The sequence below is a fragment of the Talpa occidentalis genome, unplaced genomic scaffold (genome assembly GCF_014898055.3).
Source record: "Talpa occidentalis isolate TD23 unplaced genomic scaffold, MPIMG_talOcc4v2.1 talOcc4.8, whole genome shotgun sequence".
Lineage (NCBI taxonomy): Eukaryota > Metazoa > Chordata > Mammalia > Eulipotyphla > Talpidae > Talpa > Talpa occidentalis.
Window position 1 is genome coordinate 63940124 of NW_023605194.1, and position 15302 is coordinate 63955425.

General features: G+C 36.8%; 1 protein-coding gene across 10 annotated transcripts in view; it reads left to right on the forward strand.

Moving 5' to 3' along the window:
* Positions 1-15302, forward strand: part of SPECC1L (sperm antigen with calponin homology and coiled-coil domains 1 like) — a 142125-nt gene that overhangs the window by 63175 nt on the left and 63648 nt on the right. For all 10 annotated transcript variants that reach the window (XM_054690473.1, XM_037496848.2, XM_037496849.2 and 7 more), the window contains 3 exons: positions 7349-7422; positions 8376-8551; positions 12061-12224. In XM_054690473.1, the coding sequence (XP_054546448.1) occupies positions 7349-7422; positions 8376-8551; positions 12061-12224 (414 nt within the window). The remainder of the gene's footprint in view (positions 1-7348; positions 7423-8375; positions 8552-12060; positions 12225-15302) is intronic.

Here is a 15302-nt window from a genome sequence, read left to right on the forward strand (position 1 = left end):
ACATTACAGAAAGAGAACAAATCTCCAGAACACAATCACAAAGATGTGGAAGATACAGAGTTCAGTGTTGCCATGATAAATTCAGAGATATGGAGAAAACACAGAACAGCTGAACAAGGATATATAAGAAAATTCAGAAAAACAAATGGATGTTCCGAGAAATAAAATTAATGAACAGAAGGTCAAAATTGAAGATTTGAATAATAAGATAATTGAGGTGCAGGAAGTAAAATGATCAGTAGAGAAGAATGAAAAAATCTAGAGAAAATGATGAAGGTAGAATAGACCAAATGAAAGGTCAAATCAGTGACCTTGAAGATGAAAATACCCAAAGAAACCAGGTGAATGAAGAAAGAGAGATACAAAGGGATAAATACAAAGAAATACAATGAGAATTATCCAACTCCATGAGGAAAGGCACCATGAGAATAATGTATATCTTAAAGGAGAGAGAGAGAGAGGACAACAAAGAACATATTTAAAGAAATAGTAGAGGAAAACTTACTGAATCTGGGGAAGGAACTAAATATGTAAATCCATGAACCAAAAAGTACAAGAGGGTAGTACCTAAACAAAATGAGGCCTACACCAAGATACATAGTATTGAAACTCCCAAGAGTACAAGACAAAGACTATTAAAGCTGGCTGGGGGATGAGAACTGCAAAGGAATTCTGATTAGACTAACACTGGACTTAATCTGAAGAAACATTACAGGCAAGAAGAGAATGGAATGACAAGATCAAAATACTTAAAGATAAAACCTGCCAGCCAAGAGTACTCTATCCTTCAGAAAAGAGGGAGAAATAAAGACCTTCTCAGAAGAAGAGAAGCTTAAGAAATTTGCAAACACTAGACACCCCCTACCCAAGAAATGTTAAAAGGAGCTCTCTTATCTAAACTGAAGAAAGGAACATACACAAGTAACTGAACAAGGAAACAGAACCACAAAGTTAAGGATAAGATGGCAGCACTGACTTTAACATATCAATAATTACTCTAAATGTAAGGAGACTGAATTCACCAATTAAAAGGCAGCGTGTCTGATTAGATTAGGAAGCAGAATCCAGTGTTCTGCTGTCTCCAGGAAACATGCCTATGCTTCAAAGATAAACATAGACTCAGAATAAAGGGCTGGAAAATAACCCTATAAGTGAATGAGACCCAAAGGAATGCAGGAACAGCTGTACTTATATCAGAAAAATAGATTTTGAGCTAAATAATGTAACAAAAGACAGGAATGGACATTATATAATGATTATGGGAACAATATATATCAGGAAGATGTAACATTCATCACCATATACTCACCAAGCAAAAGAACATCGTAATATATAAGGAAATTACTGTAAAATTTGAAAACAAACACTGGGAAAAACACATTTGTAGTGGGAGACTTCAAGACCCTGTTTTCAACAATGGACAGGTCAACTAGACAGAAAATAAATATGTGCACAGCACCCTTAAATAAAGAATTAGGTCACATGGGCTTAATGGACATTTATAGAACATTGTGCCCCCCCCCCCAAAAGCTGAATACTTTTTTCAAGTACACATGGGACAGTCCTCAAGATTGACCACATATTGTGTCACAAGTCAAGTAGCAACAAATTCATGAAGATGGAAGTCATACCAATTGTCTTTTCTCTCCATAAAGTTGTCAAGCTAGAAGTCAACCACAAAAAGAAAGGTTAAACCTCTGATATGTGGGGACTTTATAATACACTCTTGAGTGACTTACTGGGTTAATGAAGAAATCAAAAAATACCTTGAATGAAATGACAGTAAGGACACAGCCTTCTAGAACTTCTGTGACACAGCAAAAGTAATACTAACAGGGAAGTATATGGCAATACAGGCCCACATCAAGGCACAGAGAAATGCCGTAAGGTGAAATAAAGCAAGTCTCAGAGCAACAGATTATGAACCATGTGTGCTACTTTTAAAATTAAAAACCATCAACCTTTAAATACAATATTACATTGTTACGGTAGCCAAGCTTAATGGTCTTCCTTTAAAAATACTGATTTCAGTGTATTCTATTTAATAAATTCTATAACTTGGAGACTTCTCAAAAAAGAAAATTTGTGCATTCTTGAGCTAGATTCTTGTAATGGATTTGCAACAGGGTGGTCCCCAGGAAAGGGGGAGTTTCCCTGCCCCACCCAAGGGAGGGTGGAGCTGAGCAGGAAGAGGAGAAGCTGGAGAAGAGACTGAGGAAGGAAGGAAGCAGGATGGAGCAAGGAGACCTGGAGGAGGCGCATGGAGCCTAGAGACACGTAAAGAAACTGCGCTTGTCTTTTGGTCGTGGACTGGGTGACACAGATGTGGGTGAGAACTGTGGGGAGGTGACAATGGCAGCTTTTATCTTGATGTTGATTTTGCTCTTTTCCTTCCGGGCTTGTCCGGTTGTTTGTGACCCTTTTCTGTGGGTCCCCACTGGAAGATGCTTTAGACTTGTGGCAGGCTTTGGGGCCTTGTTCTGGGCCGATCCCATATGGATGGACTTTTACCCACGAGGGGACGGGTAACTTTGGGTGCTTCATTTAGAAAGTAGACTCTTTGCCTTACCTGTATTGTTTCCTAGTTTTATTAAAGATCCTTCCCATTAGTCTCATGTGTTTTGTGTTGATGCGGCGGATGGCAGAACCCATTTAAAATAGGCAGGTTTGCGGGGTTTGGGCTGCCCCTCTCCCTGTCCTATAACAGATTGACTCTGATCCTGTTGATGGTTTCAGATGGCCCTTCATCATTTCCACTTTTAGAAATGTATCTTTAATATCTGAACAATCATGTAAAAACATTCATTGTGTTTATAACAAGTTTCGGAACCATTCTAATTATTCATTAATTGGAAGTTGCTAAAACTATGTATCCAATCGACAGAATGCTGACAGGACCATCAAAAGAGTGCTCCAGATACGGGTGTGTATCTTTTGGTACTGCTAATTGGAAACACTCATGAAACAGTATAAATAGCATAATTTCATTTTTCTTTTTAAAAATATATACATTGAGGGCCTCCCTGGTGGTGCAGGTATTTGAGCGCCGCACCGTGAAGCTGTCCACAGCCTCTGCAGCGTGGTTTGATCCCAGCCAGCTGGCGAGAATCCCACATGGAGAACAGACCTCTCCTGTCTCGCCTGCTGCTCCCCTCAGCGGTGTATTTCATCAGTCTGCCTGTTCTGTTACCCGCTTTGTCTCTGGTGAATCCTCTCACCCTCCTGCACATCTGGCCTGTACCCCAGTTCTTGTATAAATAAGTAAATCTTAAAAAAAAAATACACATTGAAATCTGGAAGGATCTACGACAAATGCAAATAATGGGTAATTGCCGCGGACCAGCACAGCAGTAGACGATGAAGCCACCTCAGGGTTGAGAGAAGTGTGCAGGGTGGTCAGGGCGTCGGTGAAAGAAATGACAAACAGACACACTTCAAGAGTGAAAATCTGAGTGTGATTTTCTTTGAGTTTGTGACCAGTATATATATGTTTTCCAAAAGCACAGGAACAATGAATATCAATGAAATCAGCTTGCTCATGGGCTCAGCCTATCACCGACAGGGCGGTGATCTACATCTGGACTCAGCCTCATTCCTAAGTAGATAGACCATTAGTTTTGTTTTTAAACTATATAATCGCATTTTTTATTAACTACTTTTTTACCTAAACTGTATTTTAATTATTACAGGGTTTAGTAATGTTTCATTTGAGTCAGCCTTGTTTTAAGGATTTCATATGATTTTTTAATTAACAAGCAATGACCTTTATAGAAGAAAGAAGGAAGTTTAGAAAGACAATAAGGGATTAAAGTTTGTAGTTTTAGAAAGACGGGATAAGGTTTTTTAGCATTCTTGTAGTGGTTCCTGGTGGACGGTTAGCCCTAAAGGTCACTGCAGGGGGAGGTGCAGCAGGTAATCTCATTTTTTGTTACCCCTGTCCATTTTCTAGGCTTTTTATTGTGAGCCTGCATTACTTTTAGACTTGTGGAACAAAATTTGTATAACTTTTTTTCAGAAGGCATTGAGTGAAATAAAATTTTATAAATAAAGAAAACTAAAACTCATCTGTATCCTCAGCTCATTTGAAACTCATCTGTATCCTCTTCCTACATCAGGAATTATGGTTTGGGGATAAAGCTTTTGCCTGGTGGCTAGATGCACTGCCTGCCTCTCTTTCCTGCCCCTGAGGTGTGGTGTTTTAACTGATTGGTTTCTTTTATTTTTTCCTTTACTCTTAAAGTTGCACGTGTTGTCAGTCGGAGTTGCTTGTCCAGATGCAAGATGCTAAGCATACCCTAAAGATGTTTCTCAGTTCAGAGGGCAGGAAAGATTGCTTATGAACTTCCATTATTTTACACCCCCAGGGGTCAGTGTGCTCATAATGGAGCCTAGTATCATCTGTGTGAAAGATGGGCATATACCTGAAGCCAGAGTGGTGACTTGGCTGATCTTGATTTGTCAGGGATAGTAGGTCCTTGGTGGTGGGCAAGGCTGTGCCCAGAATTATTCTCAACAAAGTTGGTCTAATAACAATAGCAATTTACCTGATTTCTAGAATAAAAACAAGTTTGTAAAAGTGAGTTAAAACTGTAATTTTAAAATGAAATCATTATATTTTTCTGTTTCTTAATCCAGTTTAATGTTTTTGTGTTGAAGTCAGTAGATGGCAGTCCCTCATACCAGAAAATTTTGCAGAAGGACATTGCATTTAGTGGCTCCAGGGTTGAAGACTAAACTGCCTTTTCTGTAGGACATGAATTGGACTGAATGGCAGTTTTGCTAATCTAGTCCTCAAAACCAGAACCTAAGTACAAACTACTTTGTTTCCAAGTTAGAAAAGCCTTTTTGTCACTTTTAATAGTCTATGTTACAAAGTGAAAATTACAGACATTATTTGTAAAGCTTAAGTCAAGTTCCCTGGAGATATTCCATTTTGTTTTACTACATCTAGATATGTCCACTAGCTATCAGTTTCTCTTCTGTTAAGAAGAAATAAAAAGAAAACATAGCAATAATAAATATGTAACACAGTAGAGGGATGTCTTTTTAAGTATAATGATTATGTGAATTTTGTGGCTGAATGCAGAGGTTGGAAAAGACAGAAAGATTATAATAAACAAAAATGAATGAAGTTTGGGATTTTATGATCGGTTTAAGATAGCCAGGTAGTTTAAAGTTCATCTTAGAGGCCTCCCTGGTGGCTCAGGTGGTTGAGTGCCGCTCTATGAAGCTGTTCACAGCCTCTGCAGCGCGGGTTCGACCTCTCCTGTCTCGCCCTCTGCTCCCCTCAGCAGTGTATTTCGTCAGTCTGCCAGTTCTGTTCCCCACTCTGTCTCTGGTGAATCCTCGCACCCTCCCATGCATCTGACCTGTACCCCAGTTCCTGTACAAATAAATAAATCTTAAATATAAAGTTCATCTTAGGCGCAAACACACGATGTTAAAAGTGAGCTATAGTATGATTTGCTGTCATTTGTTTTGTGTGAATTATCTCAAGATAGGTGGATGAGTTGTTGTGACCAAAAGAAAAGGAAAACAATTTTCAGTAGGGATGAAATAAAACATTTTTTTTGTTTGTTTGCTGGTCTGTTTTGATATTTCTTGCATATAAATGGGTAATGTGTAAGTGAAAGGTGTGATCCCTAGTGTTTTCAACACTAGAAATATTTCCATGTCTGTCTTTACTCCTTGATTGTGTCAGATAGTAGCACCCAGGCCCTGAAATTGTCCATAATGTAGGTCATACAGAGCCAGATTCCAAGGCTGGTTCCAGAATCATCCTTGTCTCTAGAGATTGGGATCTGGTATTAGACTTACACACTCACCTTTGTATTATCTGCTTTGCTCTAAACAACTTAGATGGCCTGTTTGATTCTTAGTTTCCAGGTTAAATGAGTTCTGAAGCAGCCTGTATAGAGATAAACATATGAAAACATCCTCCTTTGCTAGCTCAAAGCAAACTTGTCCTTTCTATCTCAGAGAGAATAGGGACTTTATCTTTTTCCCCCTCTCCTTTATGTCTTAAACACCTAGAATAAAACCTGGTACAAAGTAGGTACTTACAAGATGCTATGTTAATGATTAAGTTTTAAATTTTTTATTTCATAGGCTCCAAGTCTAATTGGGTGATGAATGGGAGGGAGTTAACTACTGATTACCGAAATTAACCAGCTCCCCCTTGTATTATCTCATCTTTAAAAATCTGACTGTAGAAAGTACGTCATTGTTACATTATTCTATACTTTTCTTGAAGTGGCTTCATACCATTTAAAAATATCAGAACATAAATGTACTGACATTGAATTCCAAAAAGAAAACATCACAAAGCAAAAACAAAGGTTTCAATAGTGTAGGTTCCTGATAGAACTGGGGGGAGGAAGATAATTAGCAATCTAAGAGCATCATAACACATATGTCAGGGTCTCAGTTTGAAAGCTAATAATGTTAGCTTAAGAAAGATTAGTATTACATGTGCATTCCCATTGTCTATAATAATACTTTGCATATTTTTTTTTTATTTATACAAGAACTGGGGTCCAGGCCAGATGCACAGGAGGGTGAGAGGATTCACCAGAGACAGAGTGGGGAACAGAACAGACAGATCTACTGAAATACACTGCTGAGGGGAGCAGTGGGCGAGACAGGAGGGGTCTGCCTTGCCATGTGGGATTCTCGCTGGCCGGCCAGGATCGAACCCGCACTGCAGAGGCTGCGGACAGCTTTCCAGTCAGCACTCAACCGCCTGCGCCACCAGGGAGGCCCAGTACTTTGCATATTAATGGTGCTCATTAAATGTTAACAGTGAAAAAGTTGTTTGAAGAAAATTCATAAAATGTAAGAAATAATTTGAGAGTAGGAGTAATGTATATAGAAACTTCCTAGGATTTTATGTAATTAAGTTTATAAAAATTTAACTGATTTACTGTATTTCTGGAATGTACTACATTGTGTGAAGTAAGTTATATTTGCATAAATTATTTCAGACTAAGAACCTTTGACATTAAAAGTTCACAGTTTACTACCAGTCAGTGTTGTTTTGATTGGTTATAAGCCAACAGTGTACATATTACTAACAATTGATTTTACTTAGCTTTTTGTTTCAGTATTAAGACAATGAGGAAGGAAGTAATCCAGAAATTTTGTGATTTAAACTTGATAAACTAGAAATAATGTTGGTTAAATACTTGGCTTAGATGTTCCTTTTTTCTTTTAAAATTTAATATTAAAAATAAATCTTTAGGCAGGATGACATTTTTAGAATGTCATATTTAAGTACTTCCTCCCTATATATAATTCATGTTGAACACAGCTCTAACAATAAATATTTGAATTTATGTGATCTTTTCAGATACGGTGAAAAAACTTCAAGACCAGAAACATGATATGGAAAGAGAAATCAAGACACTACACAGGAGACTTCGGGTAGGATTAATCTTCATCTATTATCTCATTAGAAAACATTATTTTATGAAAGTTGAGTACAGGTCATCATTGGCCATGTTATCATTTATCTTAAGCTTGAGATACAATTATAATAATGCTCTACTTGGCTTATTGGAAAGAAAGTTTATTCTTAATTATAAAGTTTCCCAAACTGAGCTGTTTTCAGTCTTCTGTGTTTTTTGATCAGCTTGGCTAAACAGCAGTGTCATTATGATACAGAGCATTAGGTGAAGCTAATCTTGTAGTTTGGGTCCTGCCTCAGTTTCTTAGGCTACTTCACAAGGTCAGGAAATTGCTTTGGAGTAGCCTAAGGTGACTGAAGGTGACACTCCTGAAGTGTCACTCCTGAAGGTGACACTCCAGGGGGGCTTTCACAGTCCATCAAACCTGCATCCTCCATGACTGTGGGAAGCAACTTTTCCTTAGTTCTCTGTGTGATTTTGTCTGCCTAGGTATTGAGTTTAGTGTTGTTCTTCTGATTTCCTCTTCCTTTTCCTTTACTTTTGATTTTTTTTTCCCTGTTAGTTTTTGATGTCAGGATATTTATAGTTCACTGTGAAATCTTTCAGTTTACATACCGTTTGTCTACCTTCTTGAGTTTTCAGAGGTAAAAGCACTGTAAATTTTGTTTATTTTCTTAAGACTTACTTTGAAACTTACATACTAAAAGGAGACTTCACATTGTATTCATTAATACTTATTGAGCATTCTTGAGTGCTTGATGTCTCAATGGACAGATCAGTTGCAAAGTAAGTTCACTAATAATAATTTCATTACCTGTTAGAAATAGGTAATAGCAATTCTCTGGGATTAAAAAAAATCATTTGTGAGTACAGTGCATTACAGCAGGCTAATCATAATCACATATTATTGTTTTTAAATAAGCCTTTATTGCTGTCTTTGGAAATAAAATTTTAGTTTTTTTAATACAGGAAGAATCTGCAGAATGGCGACAGTTTCAAGCTGATCTCCAGACTGCAGTGGTGATTGCAAATGACATTAAATCTGAAGCCCAAGAGGAGATTGGTGATCTGAAGCGCCGGTTACATGAGGCTCAGGAAAAAAATGAGAAACTCACAAAAGAACTGGAGGAAATAAAGTCACGCAAGTATGTTTTGAGGAACCACTTGTGTCCTTTGTTTCAACAAAGAACGCTTAGATCCCAGTATTGTCACCTGGTTTAACAGAAAGAACGTAGAGTTTGACATCAGTATGACTTAGTTTGTTAATGGAAAATAATTCAACCTTACTGACTTTATTTTATGATACCTGTAGAATAGTACAGTTTAGATGGATCTTTCAGAGTTGTCAGTGTCCATTATCAATTCTGGAGGTGTTAAAATCACCCTTGACTCATTGGGTACATTATATTTCTTTTTTCTTTTTTTCACATTTTATTTAAATTTTATTTTTTATATTCCCCATACAATTACAACCCCCTTATTTTGACCCCAAGCCCTCCTTTCCCCCCCCCCCCGCCCCCATAGTGTGTCTCTGGTTCATAGTTGTTTGTTGATTTTGATATTTTCTTTCTTATAGTTATTCATTTTCCTGGTCCCTTATTTAAGTTTTCTAGATTCCTGCTATGAGTGAGACCATCCGGTATTTTTCTTTTTCTTTCTGGCTTATTTCGCTGAGCATGATCCCTTCCAGCTCTATCCATGTTGCTGCAAATTGCATGTGTTTATCTTTTTTGAATGCTGAGTAATATTCCATGGTATATAGGGTACATTATATTTCTTTCTATTCCTCTCTCCCCACACTCCAGCCCTATTTTCTTTAGATTATAGCCTCATGATTAATGATGCGGACTCTCATTCAGCTCTGCCTTTTACTAGCTATGTGATCTTGGTCAGGGCCTGTAACTTTGTTGAGCTACAATTTACTCATCTTTAAAATGCAAACAAGGGCCTCCTTGGTGGCCTAGTGGGTTAAGTCTCAGAGCTATCACCGCTATGGCCTGAATTTCATTCCCAGCCAGGAAACTAACCCACATATGGCTCAGCAAACCTCTCCTGTCTTGACCGCTGCTCCCCTCAGCAGTGTGTGTCAGTAGATCTGCCTGTTCTGCTCCCTACTTTGTCTCTAGTGAGTCCTCTCATCCCCTCCCTCCACCCCTCATCTCTGGCCTACACCCTAGTTCTTCTATGCAAACATAAATAAATTAAATAAAACAAAATAAAATGCAAACAATCCTACCTGCTTTACAGTGTTGTTAGGACTTAAATGGGATATGCCTGCAAAACATTCACGGCAGTGTCTTTAGTATTTTTAGAAACGCAAATTAAGAATGCTAAGTGAATTTCTCTCTGCCGCTCACTTGAGTTTTCTCTTACTTTATGCTTGTAACCACATGAATCTCCCCAGTAGAATTTTTTCCCCTCTAATAAAGAGATCATAGAAAACATAAAAAGTACTTCCTGAGATGACATTTGCTGATTTTCTCAAGGAGACTCTTGTCCATGAGTGAGGGAGAGTATACTTTGTGTTTCAGGTTGTTATCATTCCTAACTTTAATTCTTAGTAGACATAGGAAAAAATATTTAGAAAAATATTTGACGATATATCTTTAAAAAGTTATTTTATTGTTGCTGGTCTCTAGTATATGTTCCAAAGAAAAATACCAATGACTATTTTCCTTTGGCTTCCTTAAGCAGAAAATGGAATGAGGTAGATTATTTTTCCACTGACATAAGACTCACACTACTTTTCCCCTGGTATGCTGTTAAATGAAGAGTGTATCAGAAATGCTCCATTCTAAAGTTATCATGAGTGAGTGAAATTGTACTCATAAAGAGTCATACCATTTGTTCCTAAAACTCTTCAGTCTTTGAGACACATTATTTAAAGGAAATCCCTCCCCAAAGAAGTAGCATCTTATACAGTAGTGGTTCTCAGAGTAGGTTTGCAGATCCTTAGAGGTCCTCAAGACCCTTTCACAGACTCTGCAAGCACTACTGTTTTTATAGTAGTACTGATATGTGGTTAGCCCTGTTCATTGTATTGAGTTTTGTACTGATAATGAAAAGCAAATGTGAAAAGTTGATAATTTAAGCTTTTGCCACCAAATTATACTCAGTTGTTATATTCTCTACTATTATAAACTTACATTTTAAATAATGTAGGTTTCACTCAAAGATATCCTTGATAAAGCAGTAAATTATTAATAATGATAATCTTGTTCCTTGAGTAAATTCTTTCTAACATTCTCTTTGACAAAACAGGAAGTATACATACAGTATTTCTGATGTATTGGCTATATACCCAATGATGAAGGTGTTTGGAGGGAAGCACTTTGTGATTGTTTTAGTTCATCTGTTTTCTTTTTTTCATTTAACATTATTTTTCACTTGAGAATGACTAATGAACAGATTATGGATATTCAGACTTTTGTTATATAGTATGTATTCTTAAAAATTATTAAGAGAACCTGTCACTTCAAGGAAAACTACTGACAGTCTTTGTTACCAGTGATAAAATGTGGACTTCCAAGTGAATGTTAGGATTTTGGAAAACTTTTATCTGCCATTGTGAGATTGGCAGCTTCCCATTTTAACAATTGTGATATTAACAAATGTGACATTTAAAAAATAAATTGTATGATGAAAGGTGTAAACATTTGGAAAAATCCTTGTAACTCGGTAAGCCAGTATTTTCCATATGATGGATGCATGGTATTACACAATCATTTGTGGTTAAAAGATCCATTCAAAATTCAGGATCAACCAGGGGATTTTAAAGGGTTAAGTAAAGTAGAAGTTTATTCATACAGTTTCAGATTCCACATTGCAACTAACTTTTAAGTAACTACCTCTTGTCGTTTTTGAGTATAGTAGATTATTAAAACTTCTGAACATGCATCTTGAAACAAAAAACTGCCAGAATAGCCAAATGGCTACCATACACAAATCTTCCTAAGGATTGGCTTAATTTTTGTCCACCAGTAAACTTACTTGGTAGTTATATGACATACAAACTCTGCAACTGTAATCTCATCCTAGATGAAAACTTCTGTGTTAGTCAGTTCAGTGAATTAGAGCTGGCCAGAAATGAAATGAAATTGATTTTTAGATGACTCATGGTCCATCACACTGAGATCTTGAAGAGTCATGTTACTAATACAGGCCTTTTTTCCTTGTAGAAATTCTGTTTGGAGACTACAGCAGAGTTTTAAATGTTAAGAGTGTGGACTTTGTTTTCATTTCTTTGTATTTTCATGTCTGCACAACATAGTAGATGAGTAAGTATAATCTCCTTATTCACTGGTGAATTCTCGAAGTCGCCTGAGAAGGACTGGGCCTTCTCGCTAGCACAGAATCTCAAGATTCATGGTTCTAAATTAGCATCTTTGGCCCATCCACCTTCCATTTTAGTGCTAATAGATTATTGATGTCCTCACCTTACACTCACTCAGATGAAAATGGAATCTGATGGTTACTTAACCTACTTAAGGTAACCTGATAGAACATTTTAAATATCATTTCCTGAAATTTACCAAGCAAATGAGAATATTAAGACAGGTAATTTACTCAACCAATCCTTTTTTATAACTGATACTTCTTAATGTATTTCAGTCAGGACATTTGTAAATATGCTCTTATTTCAATATGTTTTCAGGCAAGAAGAGGAGCGAGGCCGGGTATATAACTACATGAATGCTGTGGAGAGAGATTTGGCAGCTTTAAGACAAGGGATGGGACTGAGTAGAAGGTCCTCCACCTCCTCTGAGCCAACCCCTACAGTTAAAACCCTCATCAAGTCCTTTGATAGTGCATCTCAAGGTAATTTCTTCCATGTTATGCCACGGGCAAACAGCGATAGTCACTTACTATGTGTTATCTGCCTTGTTTTGATATTTTTCCATCTTTTCTTGAATCGTATCAAATTACATATTCATGAAGCAGTTTATTGTTAGGTGAATTTTAGTAGATTTGAGATATGTTCATCTTCAGAGATCTTGGTCTCACTTGCGTTTTACACCATACAGAGATGTGTTTTCACACATTCTCATAACTGAGTATCTTCTCTGTGCCTAAAATTTTCCAGAGAGATGACTTAACCTTTACCTTACTCTGCACTCCTTCAGGCTTGTATATCCAAATACTCACTTGACATTGACATGCATGTATCTTCTAGACATCTTACTACGTTCAAAGCCAAACTGCTGTCCCTTATCTTCATTGTGCAACACCTTTCTACCCCGTTATTTAGGCCAGAAATATAGAAATTTTCCTTTTCCCTTGAATCCTCCTTCTTCCTCACTTCTATATCTAATCTTTTGGCAATTCCTTTTGATCCACCCTCCGATATGCAGTCTTTGTACTTTTCTACTTCTCTATTGACATAATCAGTTGTGAGCTCACAGCACCACTAACTACTCAATATTCTGTACCCTACCTTAGTGAGTTTACATATTTTATCATAGAAATGCTTTAGTTGTTTTATTATAGTTAGAATGAAATTCAGATCCCCAGATGTGTTACAGTCTGACCCTGCCTACCTCATGCCTTAGTTGAACCACTCTTCCCTTACCTCCTGTGCTCTAACTGCAGTGCACTTCAGCTTCTGAAGCAAGACAGGTTCCATATCATATTCTTTTCTCTGCCTGGAAAATCATCCTGGCCCTTTTTTGTGGCTCTAACCTCCTCAGCTCTGGGAAAGGGCAAGAGTTATTATGGTTTTTTAAAACAACTGATTGTTATATTCTAGCTTTTATTCTAATTCACTCTAATAAAGGTAGAATTTTAGAATTTGTACTCTGTAGTTATATGCAAATCAGATTACTTTGACTTAAAAGCGGAACAAAGTCATGGGTATACTCACATTGTTGGTACAGTCATTTTAGAGGACAGTTAGGCAATATCTTCCAACTTAAAATATTATATTCACAGACCCCAAAGTTCTTATACATAATAATAGCAAAGTGCATAAAGTATAAAGGTAACTATGTATACAAAGTTGTCAATATAGCATTATTTTTAAAAAATGAAAGATCTTGAAATTGCTTAAATGCCCATAAATAGATTAAGTCAGTTATAATTCATTATTATACAGTGGAATATCTTTTACCAAAGGTGAGGTGGATCTTGAAATATTTTGTCTCTCTAACCTCCTCAGCTCTGGGAAAGGGAAAGAGTTATGTTTTTTTTTTGACAAAATCTGCAGCCTTTTATTAACAAGTTGTAGACAATATTATGTAGTGTGATCTCATTCTGTTTTTTAACATACATAGATATTTGTATTGAAAATTCAAGAAAGATGTGCTTGGAATTGTTATTAGTGGCTGCTTCTGGGTATTTGATGGGGTAAGATTAAAAAAACTTTAAAAAAAGTACACTCCTCAAACTACTAAAATTGGAGCTACCATGTGACCCAGCAATTCCACTCCTAGGAATCTACCCAAAGAACACAATAACATTAATTCAAAAGGATACCTGCATCCCTTTGTTTATTGCAGCACTATTTATAATAGGTAAGATATGGAAACAACCCAAATGCCCCAAAATAGATGACTGGATCAAGATAGAATACTTAAAGCAATCAAAAAAGATTAACTCATGCCATTTGCAGCAACATGGATGAAGCTGGAAGGGATTATGTTCAGTGAAATAAGTCAGAAGGAAAAAGAAAAATACCAGATGGTTTCACTTATAGGAGGAATTTAGGGGAACCAAATAAGGATAAGGAAAAAATAATGAAAATAATAAAATTAACAAGCAGCTATAAATCAGAGACATTCTACAGGGGAGGAGGAAGGAGAGCGCCCAAAACAGGGAAGGGAAGAACATAAGGGACTGTGGTGATGATGCACAGGTGAATTGGTGGTAGGAATTTCACAGGGATTACACCTGAGAGGAGAAAACAAACATTGTACAAAAATGAACAATGATGTAAAACATAATATAAATCAATAAATTAACAAAAAGAATAAGTTGATGATGGAATGACTACACAATTAAAATTATACAACTATTTAAAAATATTAATACAGTGGATTTTAATGTAAAATGATCTACTGTACTGATCTTTTTTAAAAAAACATTGGGGCCTCCCTGGTGGCTCTAGGGGTTAAGACACAACATATGAAGCTATCTGCAGCCACTGCAGCATGAGTTTGATTCCCGGCCAGGGAGCAACCCACATGGCACAGCAGACCTCTCCTCACTCGCCCACTGCTCCCCTCAGCAGTGTCCTTCAGTTAATCTGCCTGTTCTGATCCCAACTCTGTCTCTGGTGAATCCTTTCACCCGCCACACCTCTGGCCTGTACCCCAGTTCTGGTATGCATAAATAAATAAATCTTTACAAGAAATAAAATAAAAAATAAAAAGCACTGTATTATAATAAAATATATCTGAATGACCCAGTAGTTTTACCTCTGGATATACGCAAAAGAAATGAGCACAAGCATTCAGACTAATACTTACACACAAATGTTTGTAGCACCACTATTCACAGTAACAAAAACATGGAAATAATGCAGATGTCCATCAATTAATGAGTGAATAAACAGAATGTGGCACATCCATACAGTAGAATGCTACTTAAATATAACAGTGAATGAAGTACTGATATGCTACCATGTGGATAACCTTGAAAATATGCTAAGTGACAGAAACCAAAAAATGTGCAGAATAGGTAAATTCAGAGACAGAATGCAGCTTGGTGGTTGCCAGGGGTTGGAGGAGAATGAATGGGAGTGACTGCTTATAAGTTTCATTTGGGGGTGATAAAATGTTTTGGATCTAGGTAGAAGTGAGGATGGTTATTTAACATTGTGAATGTACTAAATGCCACTAATCTTTATAGTCTAAAAATTAAGTTTATGTTATGTCAATTTTATCTCAATAGAAAACACAT